This window comes from Arachis duranensis, chromosome 7 (genome assembly GCF_000817695.3).
Source record: "Arachis duranensis cultivar V14167 chromosome 7, aradu.V14167.gnm2.J7QH, whole genome shotgun sequence".
NCBI lineage: Eukaryota > Viridiplantae > Streptophyta > Magnoliopsida > Fabales > Fabaceae > Arachis > Arachis duranensis.
This window is the reverse complement of record NC_029778.3, coordinates 45,327,439-45,346,353: the sequence shown is the minus strand read 5'-3', so window position 1 is coordinate 45,346,353 and position 18,915 is coordinate 45,327,439. Positions and strand designations below refer to the sequence as shown.

The 18,915-nt window shown below is 36.3% G+C and overlaps 1 protein-coding gene and 1 non-coding gene across 2 annotated transcripts; one reads left to right on the top strand and one right to left on the bottom strand.

Moving 5' to 3' along the window:
• Positions 1-893: 893 nt before the first annotated feature.
• LOC107458862 (E3 ubiquitin-protein ligase RING1-like) lies at positions 894-3,466 on the bottom strand. Its single transcript, XM_016077072.3, has 2 exons — positions 2,415-3,466; positions 894-1,347 (listed from the first exon to the last, which is right to left on the bottom strand). Exon 1 carries the CDS (start codon positions 3,292-3,294, stop codon positions 2,452-2,454), a length of 843 nt encoding a protein of 280 aa, XP_015932558.1. The 5' UTR covers positions 3,295-3,466; the 3' UTR covers positions 894-1,347; positions 2,415-2,451.
• Positions 3,467-3,606: 140 nt separating this feature from the next.
• Positions 3,607-3,688, top strand: TRNAS-GCU (transfer RNA serine (anticodon GCU)). The gene has a single exon. It is a non-coding gene; the product is annotated as a tRNA-Ser (tRNA).
• The last annotated feature ends 15,227 nt before the right edge of the window (positions 3,689-18,915 follow it).

Genomic DNA, 18,915 nt, shown 5'->3' with positions numbered 1-18,915 from the left:
TAATATTTGTAAAGTTCTGGGACTAAATAAAGGCAATTAAAATTTTAAGGATTAAATTGAGATTCATGTATAAGTTCAGAGACCAAATTGAGTAGTATCTCTAATTCCTTGTTACTCTTTGTTTTCCTTTTTTTTAGCAATTTCAATTATTAGACTTTTATATTGTCATTGTTTTTTTTTTTATAGTTGAGTAAAGTGACAAATAAACACGTGAGAATTTATATTTGGGATAGATTAATCCCTAAAAAAAAGTACCAATAAAGTAGATAAATTAATCCCTAAAGAAAAAAAGTACCAATAAAGTCTTTTAGAATAACAAACGTGTACAAGTTATCAAATTAAGACATTCTATCATAATCATAAGAGATAAATTTAAAAATAATATATCCATATCTGCTATTTTAAAAAACATTATTGGTATATTTTTTTTAAAAACTAATCTATTTGAAATATAAATTTTTAAAAAATTATTTATCATTTTATTCTTTTTAGTTTTACTTTTATTTTTTTCCTCTATCAATAATGAGAGCAATCTACCACAATAGTTTTTGATGTCCATGTGCATATCTCCCATAAACATTTTTTAACAGAAAATATAGTAGAATAACATTGTTACTGTTTTAACACATTAAAAAAAATTTTTGAAATATCTCCCAAACGATAAGAACAAAAACGATACTTTATTCTAAAAAAAATTAATTGAGACGAAGATAGTTTATATGCCCCGTAACCACGTTAAGGTTAGCCCCAAGAATATCATCCATTCTTAAAAGCATTAAACTTAAGTACTTAACCAATAATATGGGAGAAGTTAGATGGTTGAAGTTAAAGTGATATTAAAAAATTAAAATTAAAATAAAAAATCATTTCTTAAGTAGAGATCAAAACAAAGCTTCAAGACACAACGAATATGCATATAAAGGCTCTTCCATACTACATAGCCACACTCAGAAGATTCAATCCATATACAATTTCATGAAACACCAAGAAAAACTAAACAAAATTATTCGATGCAAAGGATCTACTTTAGCAATTCAGACACCGCAACAAGAAACAGTAGCTGAATCTAAGATTTTATTGCCTAGAATAGAGGGTAAATACGAGTAGAGAATCCAAATTCAAGGACCAACATAGAGAGACTGGATGATGGGTACGCGAGGAAAGAAATGTAGCTTACTCGCGTGCATAATCAGTTTATTGTATTTCCAGCTATATACTAAATACTACAACTACCTAATGGAGTGATCCAAAGAAAAATTGGAACAGCACAATCGTCGGTGCAGATTTACACTTGTTAAGACGATCTATGGCAATACAACTTGAAGATTCTTTTAATACACTATATACCTGCCATCAAATATCAGAATAGACAATGTTAGTTCACAAGCTTGTTTTGAAATAGAAGATAAATGGCTATAAATAATGGCTATGCAGAAATACATGTGCTATAAGGCATTAGTGCCAACTATGCTGCCACAAATATAAAGTAGACAAAGTTGCTCCACATACACACAGGATGGTGAAAAGGAGTTATGACTTGCACGAATATGCAAGATGTGATTCAGCATTTCAAATATCCATGACATGACTGACATCAACAATAAGATTTGTATTTTCTCCTTATGTTTGTTTGCTTATCTTATAAAACCATGCCTAAAGTCCTAAATCAAGGTGCATATCTAACACTGAAGGAAACAACCTTCTATTGCATACGAATAAGAAAATGTAATTAACTAGAAGACTGCTTTGTTAGGAATGAAATAGAACAAAATGAGGATAGAATACAATTGGCATAGTTTAGGAATATCAATACACTGATACCATTGTTCTGATATTATAGGATAGAGAAAAGGCCCTTGTTTGGAAATACCAATAGAAGGAAATGGAGTTGCAAGAACTCTAAGTTCTTATTAATTTCAGCCTGCAATCCCTTATGCCATAACACTCACCCGATGAGAAGAGATGGGAGTAAATAAGGTGCAAGATGAATGACGGATGAAATGAGTTCTCTCAATACCTTATTACATTCCATCTCACTCCAACTCTTGAACTGCCAATCCTAAAAACTTGACAATACCAAATGCAAAAGTCGGTGGTATTGAATAGCATCATGTAACCAAACCAAAAGACAATCGGACATTACAATTTTTGAGTAATCACTTGCTGAAAATTGATAGATTCATTATGAAAGATCTTCCAAGAACAGCAAATACACACACCATCACCATTTTACTAAACACTGTGGCAGTTATAATTAACTTAGAACTCAATTAGCAAGAGGGAAATCTCCATGATCTTCGGCACAGACTTAACATAACAACAATTTCAGGCTAACAACTCTTCATCACTAACACAATACCAAAACATAAAACTATAGGCAAACCAAAAGAGGAAAAAACTGCTATGTTTTGTACCTTATACATTGATGAATTTGCAGACAAGACCACCCCTTCATTCACTGCCATTGCCACCACCGATTCTGGAAAAATTCTCCGAATCACCACCCTCACCCTCCTCGCTCACCACAGATGCACCATTGGAGCCAATCAAGCCGTGCCTTGAGGCAATGTGATTCAGAGTGGTCCTCAACCCGTAGAAATCATCCTCCTCTTCCTCCATTAGCTCCGAAAGCCTCACCATCGCCGCCCTCAGCTGACTCCTGATCTCGCTCGACGTCAAAGCACCATCGAAGCCGTCTTCTTCCTCCCCTTCCGCCTCCTCCTCTGCCGCCGAAAGTCGGAACCGGCAGAGCGGGCACGAATCGTGGAGTTCGAGCCACGGCGTGATGCAATCGGAGTGGTAAAGGTGGTTACACGGAAGCTGCTTTGCTTCCTCGTCGATTTCAATGTCGTCCTTGCACACCGCGCACGAAACGACACCGGTTGGATCGAGCTGGGAGAGCAACGCGGAGGTGACAAGAATTACGGGGACGGCAGTTGCGGAGGACTTGGACGACGCTGTTTTGGAGGAAATCAGGGACGGGGAGAGTAAAGAGAGTGGGTCCTCGAAAGCAACGTCGTCGTTTGGACTGTCGGTGGTGTTGGTATTGGAGTTGGAAACGAGGTGGTGGTGGATTAGGCGGTGAAAGAAGGGGGAATCAAAGAGGGAGAGAGAGGAGAGTGGTGCAACGGCGTCGTTTTGGGAAGGTGAGTCCATGAGTTCTAGGAAGTGGGTGCGGCAGTGGGGACACATGAGAGGGGAAGAACGGGAAGAGGAGAGGGCGACGCTCATGTCGCATTCGTGGCACCAATAGGTATTGAGTTCTGATTCCTCCGCCCCCGTCGCCGTCGCCATGATGGGTGGTGTTGGTGCAAGCGGCTGTGGAGGAGGGGATTAATCAATTAAGTGAGGAGTTTGACTTTGAGTTTCTGAGGAGTCAGGAAAGGGCAGCGAGGAGTCATGGTTAAGATGAGAGAGAGGGGGTGGGAGGAGAACTGAAGAAGGTGAAGAGAGAGAGAAAGTGGGGCCCGCACGCAACCTTCTTCAATACAATAGGTTGGTTTGTCTATCGTTTGTTACGTTTCGTTTGGTACTTTGTGGCCTATGTCTGATCAACTAGAGCCACTATTGTCAATATAATTCAAGGACAGAACATGTTGCATCAGTGTCGCTTTGGCCGAGTGGTTAAGGCGTGTGCCTGCTAAGTACATGGGGTTTCCCCGCGAGAGTTCGAATCTCTCAGGCGACGTTCTTTTTCTTCTATTTCCTTCTCTGTTATGCTATTTCACTTTATCTTTGCAAACGTTTGGAACTTGTAACATATTTAGTCTATTTACTATCTTTGCATCAGCCAAAGACAGAGAGGCAATGTAATATATTTTAAGGTCTCTCTTTCTTTTTCTTTAGCTTTTTCATAAGTGATCAATTTTGTTTGAATTTGACAATACCTGAATTGTGGTAAAGTAAATCATAAAAATAAAAATCCATAAAATTTGCCGCCACCTTGAGTACTTGCACAGAAGGACTCATATCACATTCAGAATTTTCTGTATATGACACCTGCGGATTTTATTTGATTCGAAGCCAAGGAAGCATCCTATTTTCAGCATATAGATATCTTACTTCGATCATGATGATGCGCCCTGGCCCCATGGCAAACGGTTGTTGTCTAAGTTGGTGGCATATAGGTTTTCTTCTAATTATTATAGTTAAGGCCTCATAGTCCAAGCAAGTGCAAGGTGATTTGTGATATGGCTTCCCAACCCCTAGAATTATCCCGTGTAAGATGAATAATGGGGATGTTGCAGCCTAGTCTTCAATGGCAATACTGTGGGAGTTGGTGCAACATTATTTGGTGCGGACACAGAAGGATCAATGTTGGCTATGACTATAACATCAATATAACAATTGATAACGAGAATTGCTAAAGTCTATGATGATTTGCTAGGAAATTATAGTAATATGAATTGCTAAGAGTTTGAGAGAGGATTATGTTCTTAGAGTTATGTGATTAACTTTCCATGTTAGACGTTCAAATTATGGATTTAAGAGCTAAACTTTTTACGAATTCAAATTTTGTGTGCCTGACAAAATGTTGGTCCATGCAGAGTGATAGAATTACTTAAATTTTGCGTGCTTGAATAGTGTTTAATTTCCTTTTTTTTTTGAAATAAAAAAAGACGTTTAGATCTTAAAGAGATGCTACACATCCAATTTTTTTAGCAATCAAGTTCAATTAAATTGGTCCAAATCTAATAAAAATCTGTAAGACTTCGAATTTTTGAAACTTAAATAATAAGTTATTTATGATTTATGATATTTATTTAAGATTATATTTTCAAAGATTTTTATATTAATTCGGTATTTTTTTATTTATGATTTAAACTTTTAGTACTTGAATAATAATAAAGATTTTATATGCTTTAATTTGAATAATTAGATTTTAAACTTTATTTTATAATTTAAAAAAAATTAATTTAATTATTTCTAATTCTTGAATTAGAGAATTTATTTAAAAATAATTTATAAATTTATGAATAAAAAGTACTTTCTTTAAAGATGATTTTATTGAAATAAAATTAATTTTCAATTACTATATTATCCCTAATTTTTATTAAAATTATCAAATTATCTAAAAATTCCAAAATTTAAAATCCTAACTCAAACCCTAAATCTAATAGACACAGTCACTTCTACTCTTCTTTCTCGTTGTCATCCCCCAAGCTACACACACGGCTGATAAAGGAAAGAAAGAAAGGGAAAAAGAGAGAAGAGAGCTGCGAGGAAGAAACAAGGAGGGGGAGACCCCGCCTAGCCACTGTGCCACATTGCCACCATCACGCCCCGCAGCCATCCAGCCTGTTCTGCCTTTGAGCCAAGTTTCGTCGCCATCCATGGAGCTGTGAGGATACATTGCCGTCGCTGAGAAAAGAAGGTCGCATGGAGGAGGGCGGAGCCGTTGGGTGCCGCCGCACCTTGCGTTCGTCGCCATTGCCACCATTGGTTCGTCGTGGTCGTGGTGTGGAGCTCAGATGAGAGAGAAAGAGAGAGAACAAGTGAGAGGAAGAGGAAGAGTTGCATCCCATTGCTGCCATCGCGTTCTGTCACTAGTGCTGCCGTTCCCTACCGCCGTTGCTGCTGTCTGGGTGGTCACCAGCAATAACCGCCGCTGCTAAAGCTCACCAGAGTCAACCGTTGGAGCTGCGGCTATTCGGTTATTTGTTTTTTCTTGGTACAGTAAGTCATTTTGCTCCGAAAACCTCTCTTTGTCGCTATTCTGTTACATATTACTGAGGCTTTCGCGATGTTAATGTGTTGGAGTTGAGTTACTGAAGTTGCATGCTGCGTTCGTTGCTATCACAGCGTTATGGCGGAGTTTTTGTGCACGTTACGGTTGCTGATGCTATGAACAAAGAGGACAAAACGGAGTTTGTCGCGTAGTTGAGTCGCGTTTAGGTAGGGACTTTTTCTTAAAACTCATGTTATTTTGAAGAATTGTTATAAGTCAATATTAATATGAAAAATATATTTTTGTGATTTCGTAAGTCTTATGGATTGAATTGAGTTGTCTTGAATGAACGCAATTACTTGCATGATTGGTTTATTGATCAATTGACGATGTTTAGTTAGATTTTGTACTTGGTTTAAAGTTGTTATGATCATGGTTGAATTGTAGTTATTTCTGATTATTGAGTTAGCGTTGTGGTAGTGAATAAAAGCTTGATTTGGAAATTTGATTTGTATGTCTTATTGAGGAATGATTTGATTTTGAACTCATTGGAAAGGATTGAGAAATGATTTGATATTGGTATTGATTTGATTTTAGAAACGGTTGAGAAGAGTTTGAGAAATGGTTTGATAGGGACGCGAGAAAAGTGGCAAAGTCTGATTTTTAGGGGAGATGATGTCAAAATTTTTATGAGAATTTAGAAGTTTTATTTTGATTAATTTAATTAAAGAATTATTTTATTTGATTTTGATTTAACTAAAGAAAAGATTATTATCTAGGGTGTTTTAGTGAACTTTGAAGTGATTATCAAAGAATAAATGGTTACGTTTTGGATTTGCAAACAGTATGATTTTTTAGTCTTTTGAAGAAGTCTTAAACTTAAACAGGTTTTGAAGTTAGTTTAGGGTTTTGAGTTGAGCGAAAATGAGGATTTAACTTGCTTTTCAATTTGGTTTGGCTAATTACAAAAATGATTCTGTTTCCAGGTATTCGATTGAATGGAAATGAGTTTTACTGAATTGATATGAATTAAAGAGTTATGATTTAAGGTTTTTAATGAATTTAAAGAAATGAAATTGGTTGTTGCCCCTCTAAATTTAAAGACTTTGTCGTAGAATTTAATTTAATAAATCTTGATTTAAGGTAATTTGATATAATATAATAACTTATTTTGGCTTGGGTTGATTTAAGCAAAGAATTATATTTTGGGTCCTTGGGGAAAAGCTTTGAAAGTTTTTAGTGGTTTTCAAAAATAATTGAATTCAAATGTTTAAACATGAAATAGATTATTAAAGTTAATTTTGGACTTTCGATTTGGTTGATTTGGGAAATGGGTTCATGATTTACTTATTTAGTTTTGAGTAAAAACGAAAAGAGATTCATTTATTTAGTTAAAGATTCAAAAAGTTAATTATTTATTAATCAAAGGGTTTTGAGAATAGGCAAGTTGAGATTGAGGATTCTCTCTCTTGTTGCGATAGACAAGTTAAGATTGAGGATTCCTTTTTTTGTTGCGGTGGATAAACTTGAAGTTGATGATTCCCTCTCTTGTCGTATCGGGGAGTTGGATAGAAGGTTGAGAATTCCCTTCGATTCAATTCTGTATTATTAATTTAATTTTTGGTTATGATTAAGATTATATTTGATTGAAATATGATTATAAAGAATTGTGATCCTGATTATAATCTTGGTTATGTTTGATGGAAATGAGATTTGGATTGATGTGGTGAAAACGTTGGCTTTGTCCCGCTCACGAATAGATAAGTTGAGATTGAGGATTCTCTCTTTTGCTGCGATAGACAAGTTGAGGTTGAGGATTCTCTCTCTTGTTGCGGTGGACAAGAGGGATTGAGGATTCCCTTTCTTGTTACATTAGGGGAATTGAATGGAGAAGGTTGAGGATTCTCTTCGATTCAATTTCTGGCTATTGTATGAACGAGTTAGGTTGAGGATTCTCTATTATTACATCACAGTCTTTCTCTGATTGGAAGGGTGAAGATTCCCTTCTAGAAGGTTGAGAATTTCGTTCGTGTTGAGAGACGATATCCAGGTTAGCTACCGGATGTGTTAGGTTCTGGCAATGTAATCAACACGTGAGCTCATGGCCAATAGAACAGGCATGCATCATACTGTATTTGTTTGCTATTGTTTGGGTGTGCCTAAGTGTTTTGATTTGCCTATTGATGAATTCTTTATAACTGTTAATTGTGGTACTTGCTGTAACTGTTCTCTAATTGTGTTTGTCTTATATTGTTTGTGCCTGTGATGGATTCTATTTTGATACCGAGTGGTGATTTGTTTATATGTTGGCCAGAGGTCGTGAGTTGATTTTGTATTGTGCCCGAGGTTGTACTTGATTATGTTATGGGATATTATTTGAGCTTGGAAATTCTTATAATTAAAAAAGAGAACTTTGAATTTTGGATAATTAATTGTTGTGGTTTTGAAAAAGTTCACAAGACGAATGATGATCTTTGCTTTTAAAATTCATTCTTCTTTTATGCATATCCTCTTATGATAATTCTTAAACTCTCTACTAAGAACCTGCGAGGATAATGTTCTCACCCATCTACAGACTTCTCTTTTCAGGACAAAGGAGGAAGCTATGTGAAGTTTTGGTGATTTCTTAGCTGTGCTGTTTTGTTTGGATATATTGGTCATAGTTTCTCCCCTCGCCTTTGTCACGATATTTTTGTAAGAGGGATAAAATTTGTATGAATTGTATGCATATAATATTTGTAAGAAGTTTTCTGTATATGTATATGTATGTTTGTATAAAGTAAAAGAGAACTTTCGATTTTTAAAAGGAAACAACGATACAATTTTTTGAGTTAAAGGCTCCTATTTATTATTAAGTATATAGAAGTCGTCGTAATATCCTCGCTATCTGAGTGGCGCAGCCAAAAGCGTGATATTCTGATAGTAAGAATGTTACAAAATCAGTTTCATTAGTGGAGCGTGAAAACACGCTCTAACTACGTAAACATTCTCGCATTCCTCTCTTGTTCCTCCTTCTTCTTCTACTTCTTCGCGTTTCTCCGCCTCATTCTTCGCATTCCTCTTCCTTTTTCTTCGTGTTCCTCTTCCTTCTTCTTCACATTCCTTCTTTTTGGTTTTATTTCTCTCAAGAGAGTAAATCAAGAAGAATTTTGAGAAAATAAAATAAGAAGGAGAAGATGAAGAAAAAAGATGAAAAAGAAGATGACACGGAAGATGATGAGGAGAAACGTAACTCCCCACCACACAGAGCTTTCCGCTTAAGTCGTAAATAAGAGGTGGTGAGGTATTACGATCTCTAAAACTAAAAGACATATACATATATAGTTGAAAGGAGTTATAACTAGGAATCTTGAAAAAAAAGCTAAACAAAAGCGTAATAGATAATCGCACCTCTCGCATCTAGTAAGCATAAAATGGATGACAAAGAGCGAACGGAAAGGATAGCATATATATAAAGAACATAATTCCAAAAGAGATAGATATCAAGCTCCATACTCGACTTACAATGCCAAGACCGACCAGAGTATACATATACATACATATAACCAAAATACAAATATATACAAGGTGGAGAATATATATATATATATATAGTACAAAACACAAAGTCTAAAGTAGATTATCGCTTCAACAGAGCCTCCAGTAGCGTTCTGCATCTGAAAAACAACAATATATGTATGGAATGAAAATCGGGGGGTTCTTAGCATGGTAAAGGTGATCGCATGGACAATAAATAATGTCCTGAGAAAGCCAAAGGCATTTTTAGAACTCTGACTCTCCGATTTTTACTTAAAGATTATACTAAACCAGAAATTCAGTAATCTATCTATAGGAATCTAGTTCTAACCTAACTCTGCACCTTTTGCTTCCTTCAAACCTCCTAACCTCTAGATGGAACAACCCTCATCACACCTCCAGCAAAAGAAGGTCTCTCAGAAATACATACACATATAAATTAAACAAAGAAAACACAGATAGAGAACAGGTACAGCAAGTAACAAATAAACATGGCTAAGCAGTTAGGCAAACCAAACAATGCACACTCAAGAAAAACATACAAATGCATATGATGTATGTCTATCTTATGACTAATGAGTCTCATCTGTCGGTTATATAGCCAAACCCGACATATCCGGTAGCTAACCATTAGATAGATTCTCTATGCACACATCCCCAAGCTCAAAAATATCCATGTAAAAAACCCCAAGTTCAAATATATTTATATATGTGTGTGTGTGTGTGTGTGTGTGTGTGTGTGTGTGTGTGTGTGTGTAAACAGGACCATGGGAGAGAACTCGGGGAGTTAAAGTGCCCAGTCACATCTTGCGATAGTTATTTAACAGAGTATCGAGTCTCAATCTAGAACAAGTGGTGACAAGTCACTACTTTCACCCAAGAAAACTCGTGTCTTAGATAATTTTCAAATACATAATTTGAGTAAATATTTCAATCATAATTCATAAATATCAACATTATTCTCAATCATGTCTCATTGATCACTGTTAATATCTCATCAAGTCAAGCATTCACTTTTCAAATCTCCTTCGATATCAAAACTAGCTCCATCACCAAACTTACATATTCTGTAGCCTAAAACCTAGACATAGGACCTTAAACAGAGTTTTCAAATGTTTGAAAAAAACTAGAAGAATAGTTGATAGTTCAAAAATCGTGAATTTTCAACAAAACATTGGTTTTGGAGGGTCACAAGCTTGATGGGAAGGTCGAACAGTTAAAAATAAAGTTTTAGTATAAAGTAGGGCATTATGCGTATGCATAGTACTGTGTGTACGCATGCACCAGTTGAAAATCCCATTCTGTGCATACGCATCATAGTGTGCGTACACACAACTTACAAAATCCCTAGTGTGTTCGTACGCACAACCCTCGTGCGTATGCACGAGTCTCACCAATGCTCTACTCCGTGCGTGTGCACGATAGTATGCGTACACATGCACACCAGAAATTATAATTTTCTACAAAATTGTGTTTTTAAACCCAAACTTCAAACGTGCATAACGTTTTCGTCAAAAATTATTTTTATTTCGTTCTTAGAACATCGTAAACTACTCGGATCCAATTTTTATTTAAGATAAGTTTCACCAAATTTGAGGTTCCGAGAGACAGGTTACAGCGCGACAAAATTGGTTAAAAATTGTATTTTTACCAAAACCCAAATCCTCAAGTTTTTACCAAATTTTCCAATCCAAACCAACCAAATCATAACCATACCATCTCAAGCATTCTCATAATTTATCAAACATTAATCCACTACCTACTAATCACTTAATCACTCAAAATACTAATTCTTCATCATCAATTTAACATCATTTTCATCTCATATATACATTTATATAAGAATTGCATCAATTCCAACCACTTCACTATCAAACCCAACCTTTTAATTTATATTCAATACCAACGACACTACAATCATCTCAACATATAATTTGCCAATACCACACACTAATTTCCAACCACAATTCACATCAAACTCAACAATTACCTACTATATCCACTAAACACGCACCATTCACATAATTCAACTTATCCTATGGTTAACTAACCTAAGATTTCATCTAACATTATACATTAAATATGAAAAACTAAAATCATACCTTGACCGATTCCTTCCTAATCCAAAAATACCTCCAAATGCCCCTTTCTGCAAGCTCCAAGCCTCCAACTCCTCACCAAGTGAATTCCCAGCTTCCAAGTAATGTGTGAGCATCTTATACTCTTTTTCATAGCATTTTTTAATATTTTTTGTTATATTTTGTTCATTTTTAGTATTTTTAGTGCAAAATTCATCTTTTAGATGCTACTTTGAGTTTTTGCATTATTTCTATGATTTTAGGTCATTTTTTGCGAATTTGGCAGAATCTTGTTCAGAGACGAAGAAAGGATAACAGATGTTGTCAATTCTGATCTCCATACATTCGAATGTGCATATCTTGAGTTATAGAGATCCAATTGATGCGGTCTTAATGGTGTTGGAAGGCTACTTCCAGAGCTTTCCAGCAATATATAAGGTTGCGTTTGTTTCTAAGAATAGGACAGGATAAGACACTGATGGACAGAGACACAAAATTTTGTGTTTTTGTATTCTGTTTGGTGATAAACTAGAACAAATTATGAGAATCTAATTTATTCTCATTTTTTCATTCAAAAAATTTGAGATGAAAAATATAATAATAAAAAATATAATTATGAAAAATTAACAAAAATAATGAAAAAAAGAATGAAAAATAAGTTGTGTCCCTTGTTAGTGTCTCTGTGTCCTTCCTGTCAGGATGGACACAAAATACACTAACTCAGTGTCTCTGGACACACTGTCTCTGTCCATGTCTCCTCTGTCAAATATGATTTTGTGTCTCTGTGTCCATGTCTCAGTGTCCTGTCTTTGTAAACAAACGCAGCCTAATAGTCTATACTTCTCTTCCAGAATGATTGCCAAAACTGGCGTTAAATGTCCACTTCTGGTGTTCAACACCTAAGAAGGACCAACATCCCAAGTTGAACGTCCAAAACTGGTGTTCAACGTCAGCCAGGGAGCAAAAGATAGCGAGCTCACCCCCAAATGGGCGTTCAACACCCATTTCTCCAAGTTGAATGCCATGCTTAATCGAAGCACATGACCAAAGTGGATTTTTGCACTCCTTAGCTTATCTAGTCTTATCTTTTTAACTTTTAAATTAAAATTAACATCTTTTTAGAGTTATCTTTTACTATTTAAAGAGGAGATCACTTAGGTTCAGAGACACAGACAGAGACAGACAGACAGAGACAGATAGATCCTCTTTATGTTTTTTTGTCTTCTCTGTAAAGCATGAGTAACTAAACTTTCTAGGTTAAGGTTAGGAGCTCTACTTATCTCTATGGATTAATATCATTACTATTCTATTTTAATATATATTTGATTTAGTTCAAAGGTGTGTTTTCGTTCTTCATTCTAATGAGACTAGGTATGTCCCTTTTTCTACATGAGTTATTGTGATACTCGAAACAAGGTCACTTAAGCTACAACTTGAAAACATCCCTCCTAAATCGCAATCTGTCTGACCTAATTGGATACGTGACATAATCTGGTTAGCTTTGGGGTAATTGAGGTTTTTGTGGCGCTAAACTAGTTTTCTGAACTTCACCCTCTGATCCGAAAGATCTGACCTTGTCTGTGGCATTTTGAGTAGGATTGGAGGAGATTAATTCGCTAAGGAAATAGGTTTTAATAATTTATAGTTTGTCATAGAATGAATCATTCATTATTAAAATAATTGGTAAGAAATATTAATCCAGAAAGGTAATTATCTCTGAGACCTTAGCTGGTTGCTCATTATTGTTTCTACACCAATTTTTACTGTTTTCTTTATTATTGTTTTATGCGAATTCAACAATCAACAACCCTTTCTCTAATTGCCTGACTAAGACCTGCAGGATAACTATTACTTGTTCAATCCAACAATTCTCGTGAGATCGACCCTCACTTACATGAGGTATTACTTGAATGACCCGATGCACTTGCCAGTGAAGTTGTGCGAGTTCTAATTTCGCGTACCAAATTTTTGGCGCCGTTTCCGGGGATCATTTGAGATTGACAAACTACCAGTTGTCTTGTTACTTAGATTATGTACTTTTTTCTAGTTTTTCTTTTAATTGTTTTTCTTGTTAAATTTTTTAACCTTCTTTGTTTTCTTTTCTTAAAATTTTTCAAAAGTTCATCTTAGTCATCTTTCTCTCTTTTTCAAACTTTGTTTCAATTTTTAGGTTTGGTATCTTTGGTTTTGGTTGATTTTTTATTTCTTATTTTTCAAAAATTGTTCTTGTTTGCTTTTTTTGTTCGAATTCTTTTGAGTTATTTTCTCTTTTTTGATTTCAAAATTTTTAAGTTTGGTGTCTTTTAGTGTTTCAATTTCTATTTTTATCGAAGGATTTATGTCGGTTAGAAATTTTCACAAAATAATTCCGTTGCAAGTATAGTCCCAACCGACAAACAACCTTCAATCAAAGTTTTAATTTGGTTGTCACAAGTAAAAACTCCAATAAAATAAACCGAAGTATTCAAACCTCAGGTCGTCTCATAAGAAATTGCAATGAAGTACTCAATTATTGGTTATGAAGGAAAAATGGGGGGTTTGATTTGGTGATTGGCAAGAAAAGTAAATAACAAGAAAATAAATGACAATTAACTAATAAAGGAATGGAAAAGAACTCTTGGCTAAGGCATGAAAATTGAGATCACCATCCTTGTCTACAAACCATATGTTGACAATTATGAGGGACCAACCCATCAAGTCTACTTCTATGCTTGAAGTAACTCAAATAGGCTGGATCAACATCAACCCATAAGTCCCAACCTAGCTACTAATTGACTTAGTAGTAGGCTAGTGTTAATGGGTATCAAATTGACCACTAAGAATTCTCAATCACCAATTTAATGAGACCCAATGACTCAAGGTCACCTAATTTCCTTAACCTAGGCCAAGAGTATATAAAACTACTCTATAACTAGTGAAAACATTTTATCAAACACCTAGAGTGCAATAAAAGTAAATATCACAAAATGCAAGAATTAATAGAAACTATAACTAACATAAGCAAGAAATTAACAATAGCAATTAAGATAAATATAAAAAGACATGGAAACATAAAATTGCATTAAAATGGAACCAAAATCTATAAGAGAGTTCATGAATTAAAATTGGCAAAATAAAGGAATTAACACGAAAAACTAAGAGGATTAAGACAATAGAACAAGGGAATGTAAAGGAAATTGAGCAAAAACAAGAATTAAAACTTGGATTTAAGAAGATTTAACCTAAACTACCCTAAATTCTAGAGAATAGGGAGAGCTTCTCTCTCTAAAATTCTAACCTAAAACATGATGAAAGCTAAACTATCACCAACTACTCTCTTCCCTCTAGCTTCTCTTCTCAATCTTAGAAGAGTTCTTTTTGGCTCAGAATAAAAGGAAGTTGATATTGCTTTCCTTCCTCCTAGCATACGCAAAACAAAAACAAACCAAATGCAAAAAAAAGAACACTCTAGTGCTAGAGTGTTGTGAGAGTTAGGTGACACAAAGTGTCAAACAGTTAGTGTGCTTAAACAAAATGAAAGAAAAGTGTTTAATCTAGAGTATCACCAACTTAATCATTGTCAATCTAAATCAATCCCCGGCAACGGCGCCAAAAACTTGATGAGTAGAATTTACGTAACATAAATTCCTCCAGCAAGTATACCGGATCGTCAAGTAATAACTCATTGTTGAGTGAGATCGATCCCACAGGGATTGATGGATTAAACAACTTTAGTTAAATGATTTCTCTAGTCAAACAAATATTTGATATTTTGAGTGATTAACTCAACAGAAAAGTAAATGACATAAAAGGTAAAAGTGCTGAATCTAAATGACTAAATAATAAAAGGCTGAAAGTAAATTGCGAAATAGTAAAGAGCGGAAACTTAAATGGCAAGAAAATAAAGGCAAAAATGTAAATGACAATGAATTGTAAATTGCATGAAAGTAAAGGGGTTTTGGGTATTGGGAATTAAAGGAAATTAGACATTCAGAAGAATTAAAGTGAAGAAATACAATGGGTGAGATTCATTAGGGATTGGAGATGCTATGATCCTTCGTGAATTATGGGTCTCAACTTTTTTCTCAATCATATGAAGTAGATCTATAGCGGATTATAAATAATTGAATTCCAATCTCTTGGCAACTCAATTTCTCTTAACACAATCAATTGCCAATCTCTTGATCTAATTATTCATTAGAAGAGGTGAAGCTCAATTTCTAATCCAAGAGCTATACAACCCTTAGGATCTCAATTCAAAGAGGTTATGTGTCACATACCAACTAAGAATGTATTGATCAAAAGAGTTATGAGGGAGAAGCCTCAAACTGAATCCTATGATCTCTTTCTCGAGGCTCACATAGAGATTCAAGTAGATCCAAACTCTCAGTAGTGATTGGATCTTTGAAGCACAAAAGCTTTCCCTTAGATAACAACAAGCGAATTGAGAATAAGAAGAATTTCATTAATTTATTAGAATTAAAACAGAGCTCCTCCCCCTAATGAGTGGGGGGTTTAGTTGATCATCACTCTAAGAAAACTTGAAAGAAATTGAAAGTGAATGAAAAATAAAATGAAAACTAAGTACAAGCAAGAAAATGTAAAGTGTAGTGATCTAGTCTACTCTGTAAGCCCCCAATGAGTTCAAAATTCATCTATTTATAGTGCTTCCCCCAAGTCTTTACTTGATGTACTTCCTCTGGGTCTTTGGATTCATTCTGACGCTTGGGCCTGGCGCTTGTTAGTGAACTTAAAAAGTGAGCGCCAAGTACAAGTGGTTTAGTTCTTCTTTAAAGTAAGCAACGAAGACGCTCGCTTGCGAACTTGGGTGCGAGCGCTGGCACCTTCCAGGAGAGCGCTACGCTCTTTCAAAAGTATCACCAAGAGAGCGTTGTGTGCATGAGGATTGGCGCTCTCCAGCAAGCTTGCTGGAGAGCGCTACTTGAGAGCATGGCACTAGGCTTCATTTCCTCCTTTAAATTGTTCCTCGAAGATGTTCTCTGGAGAGCTTGAGTGTGATCGTGGTAGGCGAATGTTGGCACTTTCAAGAGAGTGCTAAGTTTGCTCATGAGCTTCCCTTGAGAGCATGACACTATCTGGCCTTTGCTGATGATTGGCGCTCTCCAGCAAGCTTGCAGGAGAGCACCAAAAACGAGCGTGACACTGGGCTTGGTGTGCTTGTCTTGGTGCTCTTGAGGGAGCTTGAGATTGAGAGCGTGGCCATTGGTTGTTGCTTGTGACAAGGGGTGTGTCAAGATTTGCTGGTGTCATGGTGGTTGGTGTATGAGAGAGTGGCGCTCTCCAGCAAGCTTGCTAGAGAGCGCTAGTCATGAGGGACATAGGTGTATGAAGGTGGCGCTTTCCAGCAAGCTTGCTGGAGAGCCCTAGGAACAAGCGTGGTCTAAGTAAGGGTGAGTGGCAAAGTTGGTGTGGTGAGGTTATGGTGGCGGTATGAGGAAGTGGCACTCTCCAACAAGCTTGCTGAAGAGCATGGGTTGAGGGTGAGGCAATGTGGTTGTGACAAAGTTGGAGTGTGGTGTGGTGATGGCCTTGACATGTTTGGTGTAGTGTGGTGTTGAGGTTTGGATGGTGTCATGACAAGGTTGGGATGGTGCTTGACAAGGGTCTTGAGAAGGTTGGTGCTGGCATGGTTGGTGTTAGCGCTCTCTAGCAGGCTTGCTGGAGAATATTGGTAAGGAATGCCAATTGTTGAGGTTAAGTGTTAAAGCTGGCGCTCTCCCGCAAGCTTGCTAGAGACCGCCTGTGGAGAGCGCCAGTTTGGGTGCTGTTTGCTCCTTGACCTTGAATGAGCTTGCATTCTTGCTTCTCCAAGGATCAATGTCTCTGTCTCAGCTTCCCCTGTCACAAACCAAAGAAGGTGCATCAAAGTTTGAAGTTCATAACCATGCAAAACCTTCTTTTAAAGGCCATAAAAACTATTTGATTAACTTAACTAAATCATGCTTCATAAGCTCTCACATTCTCCTGATTTCACCACACTTTTGATGCATGAATGCATGCAATGAAATTAAGTGCAAATTCTTGCTTATTACCTAAGAAATGCATGAAACTAAGTTATAATTTAACTAAAATGGCTTGTCAAACTAGCCAAGATGTCCTAGCATCACAAGGCTGTCGTTTCTCTATTCGCCGAGCTTCGCGGAGTTCTTCAATTTTTATTTGGCTCGTAGTTTTTTCTTGGATATTTGTTAGCGTTTTTGCCTTGGTAACAACTATAGTCTCCTGGAACTTTTCTGGGCAGAGGCCGCTCTTTAGTGCGTACAGGTGCACCTCAGGGTTGAGGTTGGGGATCTCTATAGTTGCTTTGGCGAACTGCGTCATATAGTCTTTCAAGCTTTCATGTAGACCTTGCTTGATACTATTGAGGTAATCAGACCCGTGCACATATATTTTTGAAGCTGCGAAGTAGTCGATGAAATACCTTGCCAATTCTTCGAAGCAAGAGATTGAACCTGCATGTATCTTAGAAAACCAAAGTAAAGCAGCAGCATCTAAAAAAGTTGGAAAAGATCGACCGAATATAGGGTCAAAGGCACCATTAAAGAACATCATGGATTGAAATTTCTTAATATGGACGCAAGGATCTCCAAATCCTTCATATGGCTTGAGTGCAGTAGGCAACACAAAGTTCTTCGGCATCTGGAATTTGACGATATATTCCAAAAAAGATTATCTATCGTCAATTTTTCTTTTGGCGGGGTGATCTTCTGGGAACCTGCCTGAGATTGTGTGCCGTTTGAGGTCGTGTTCTTAGGATCCTCCGTGTTGGACCTCCGTCGTGAATTGACTCTAAGAGATCGGCCATTCTCTTAACCTCAGCGAGGAGGGTAGCATTCATGGCTACCAACTCAGGGAGGAGGAGTCTGAGGCACGGTGTCATCAGCCATGTTTCTGCAACAAAAAAGGTAAAGTGTTTGTGGGGGTTAATTTAAATAAACTCAGCCCCACGGTGAGCGCCAAATGTTCTTGTCTGGAACTGGGCTACGAGGTATTGGTCGGATGCAGCTGGAAGAGTAATAGCAACGTCCTTTTTCTGTGTGCTGCACCACGAGTTTCTTCCTCGTTCGAGCAATGTGGAGAACTTACAAAAAAGACTCCGATGTTTAAGTCAATTCACGATCAAGAAATAATAATAATAATCACGATGCTTTACTAAACTTTGTTTTTGTGTGATTTTTTATGTTCCGTTTGTTCTCTGTGCCTACTAGGTCGTTTGTGTATTGATATTTATGCTGAAAAAGGTGCTTGTTGTAATCCCGAGATTCTTGGGACGTAAGTCGAGGTATAACGCGAATCACTCTTCTTTGACCGAATTTGACCTAACAACTCTAAAATATAACGTTGGATCAATTTTCTAAGGTACGGATCAATTTCTATTCATGTTTCATCTATTTCTATGTCTTTAGTTTAATATTTTGTGTTTGTAAACAAACACAATCTAAGTGTCTTTGTTATTATCTTAGAAGATGCTTACCTCAAGCCTCAAGGTGGATTTTTCCTTTACCTTAGGACTTTTTTAATTTCAAATCAGATTTAAAGTCTTGATTCTGTAACGTCCTCGCTGATTGATACTTTATTCCTTTTTTAATTCGTTTCCGCTAAAAGATTAATTAGGATTTCTATTATCGTAACTATGACTATTGGGCCTCGTCT

What these genes read in the sequence shown, in the direction of transcription:
- LOC107458862 (XM_016077072.3), bottom strand. Translation starts at nt 3,294, where the DNA reads ATGGCGACGGCGACGGGGGCGGAGGAATCAGAACTCAATACCTATTGG.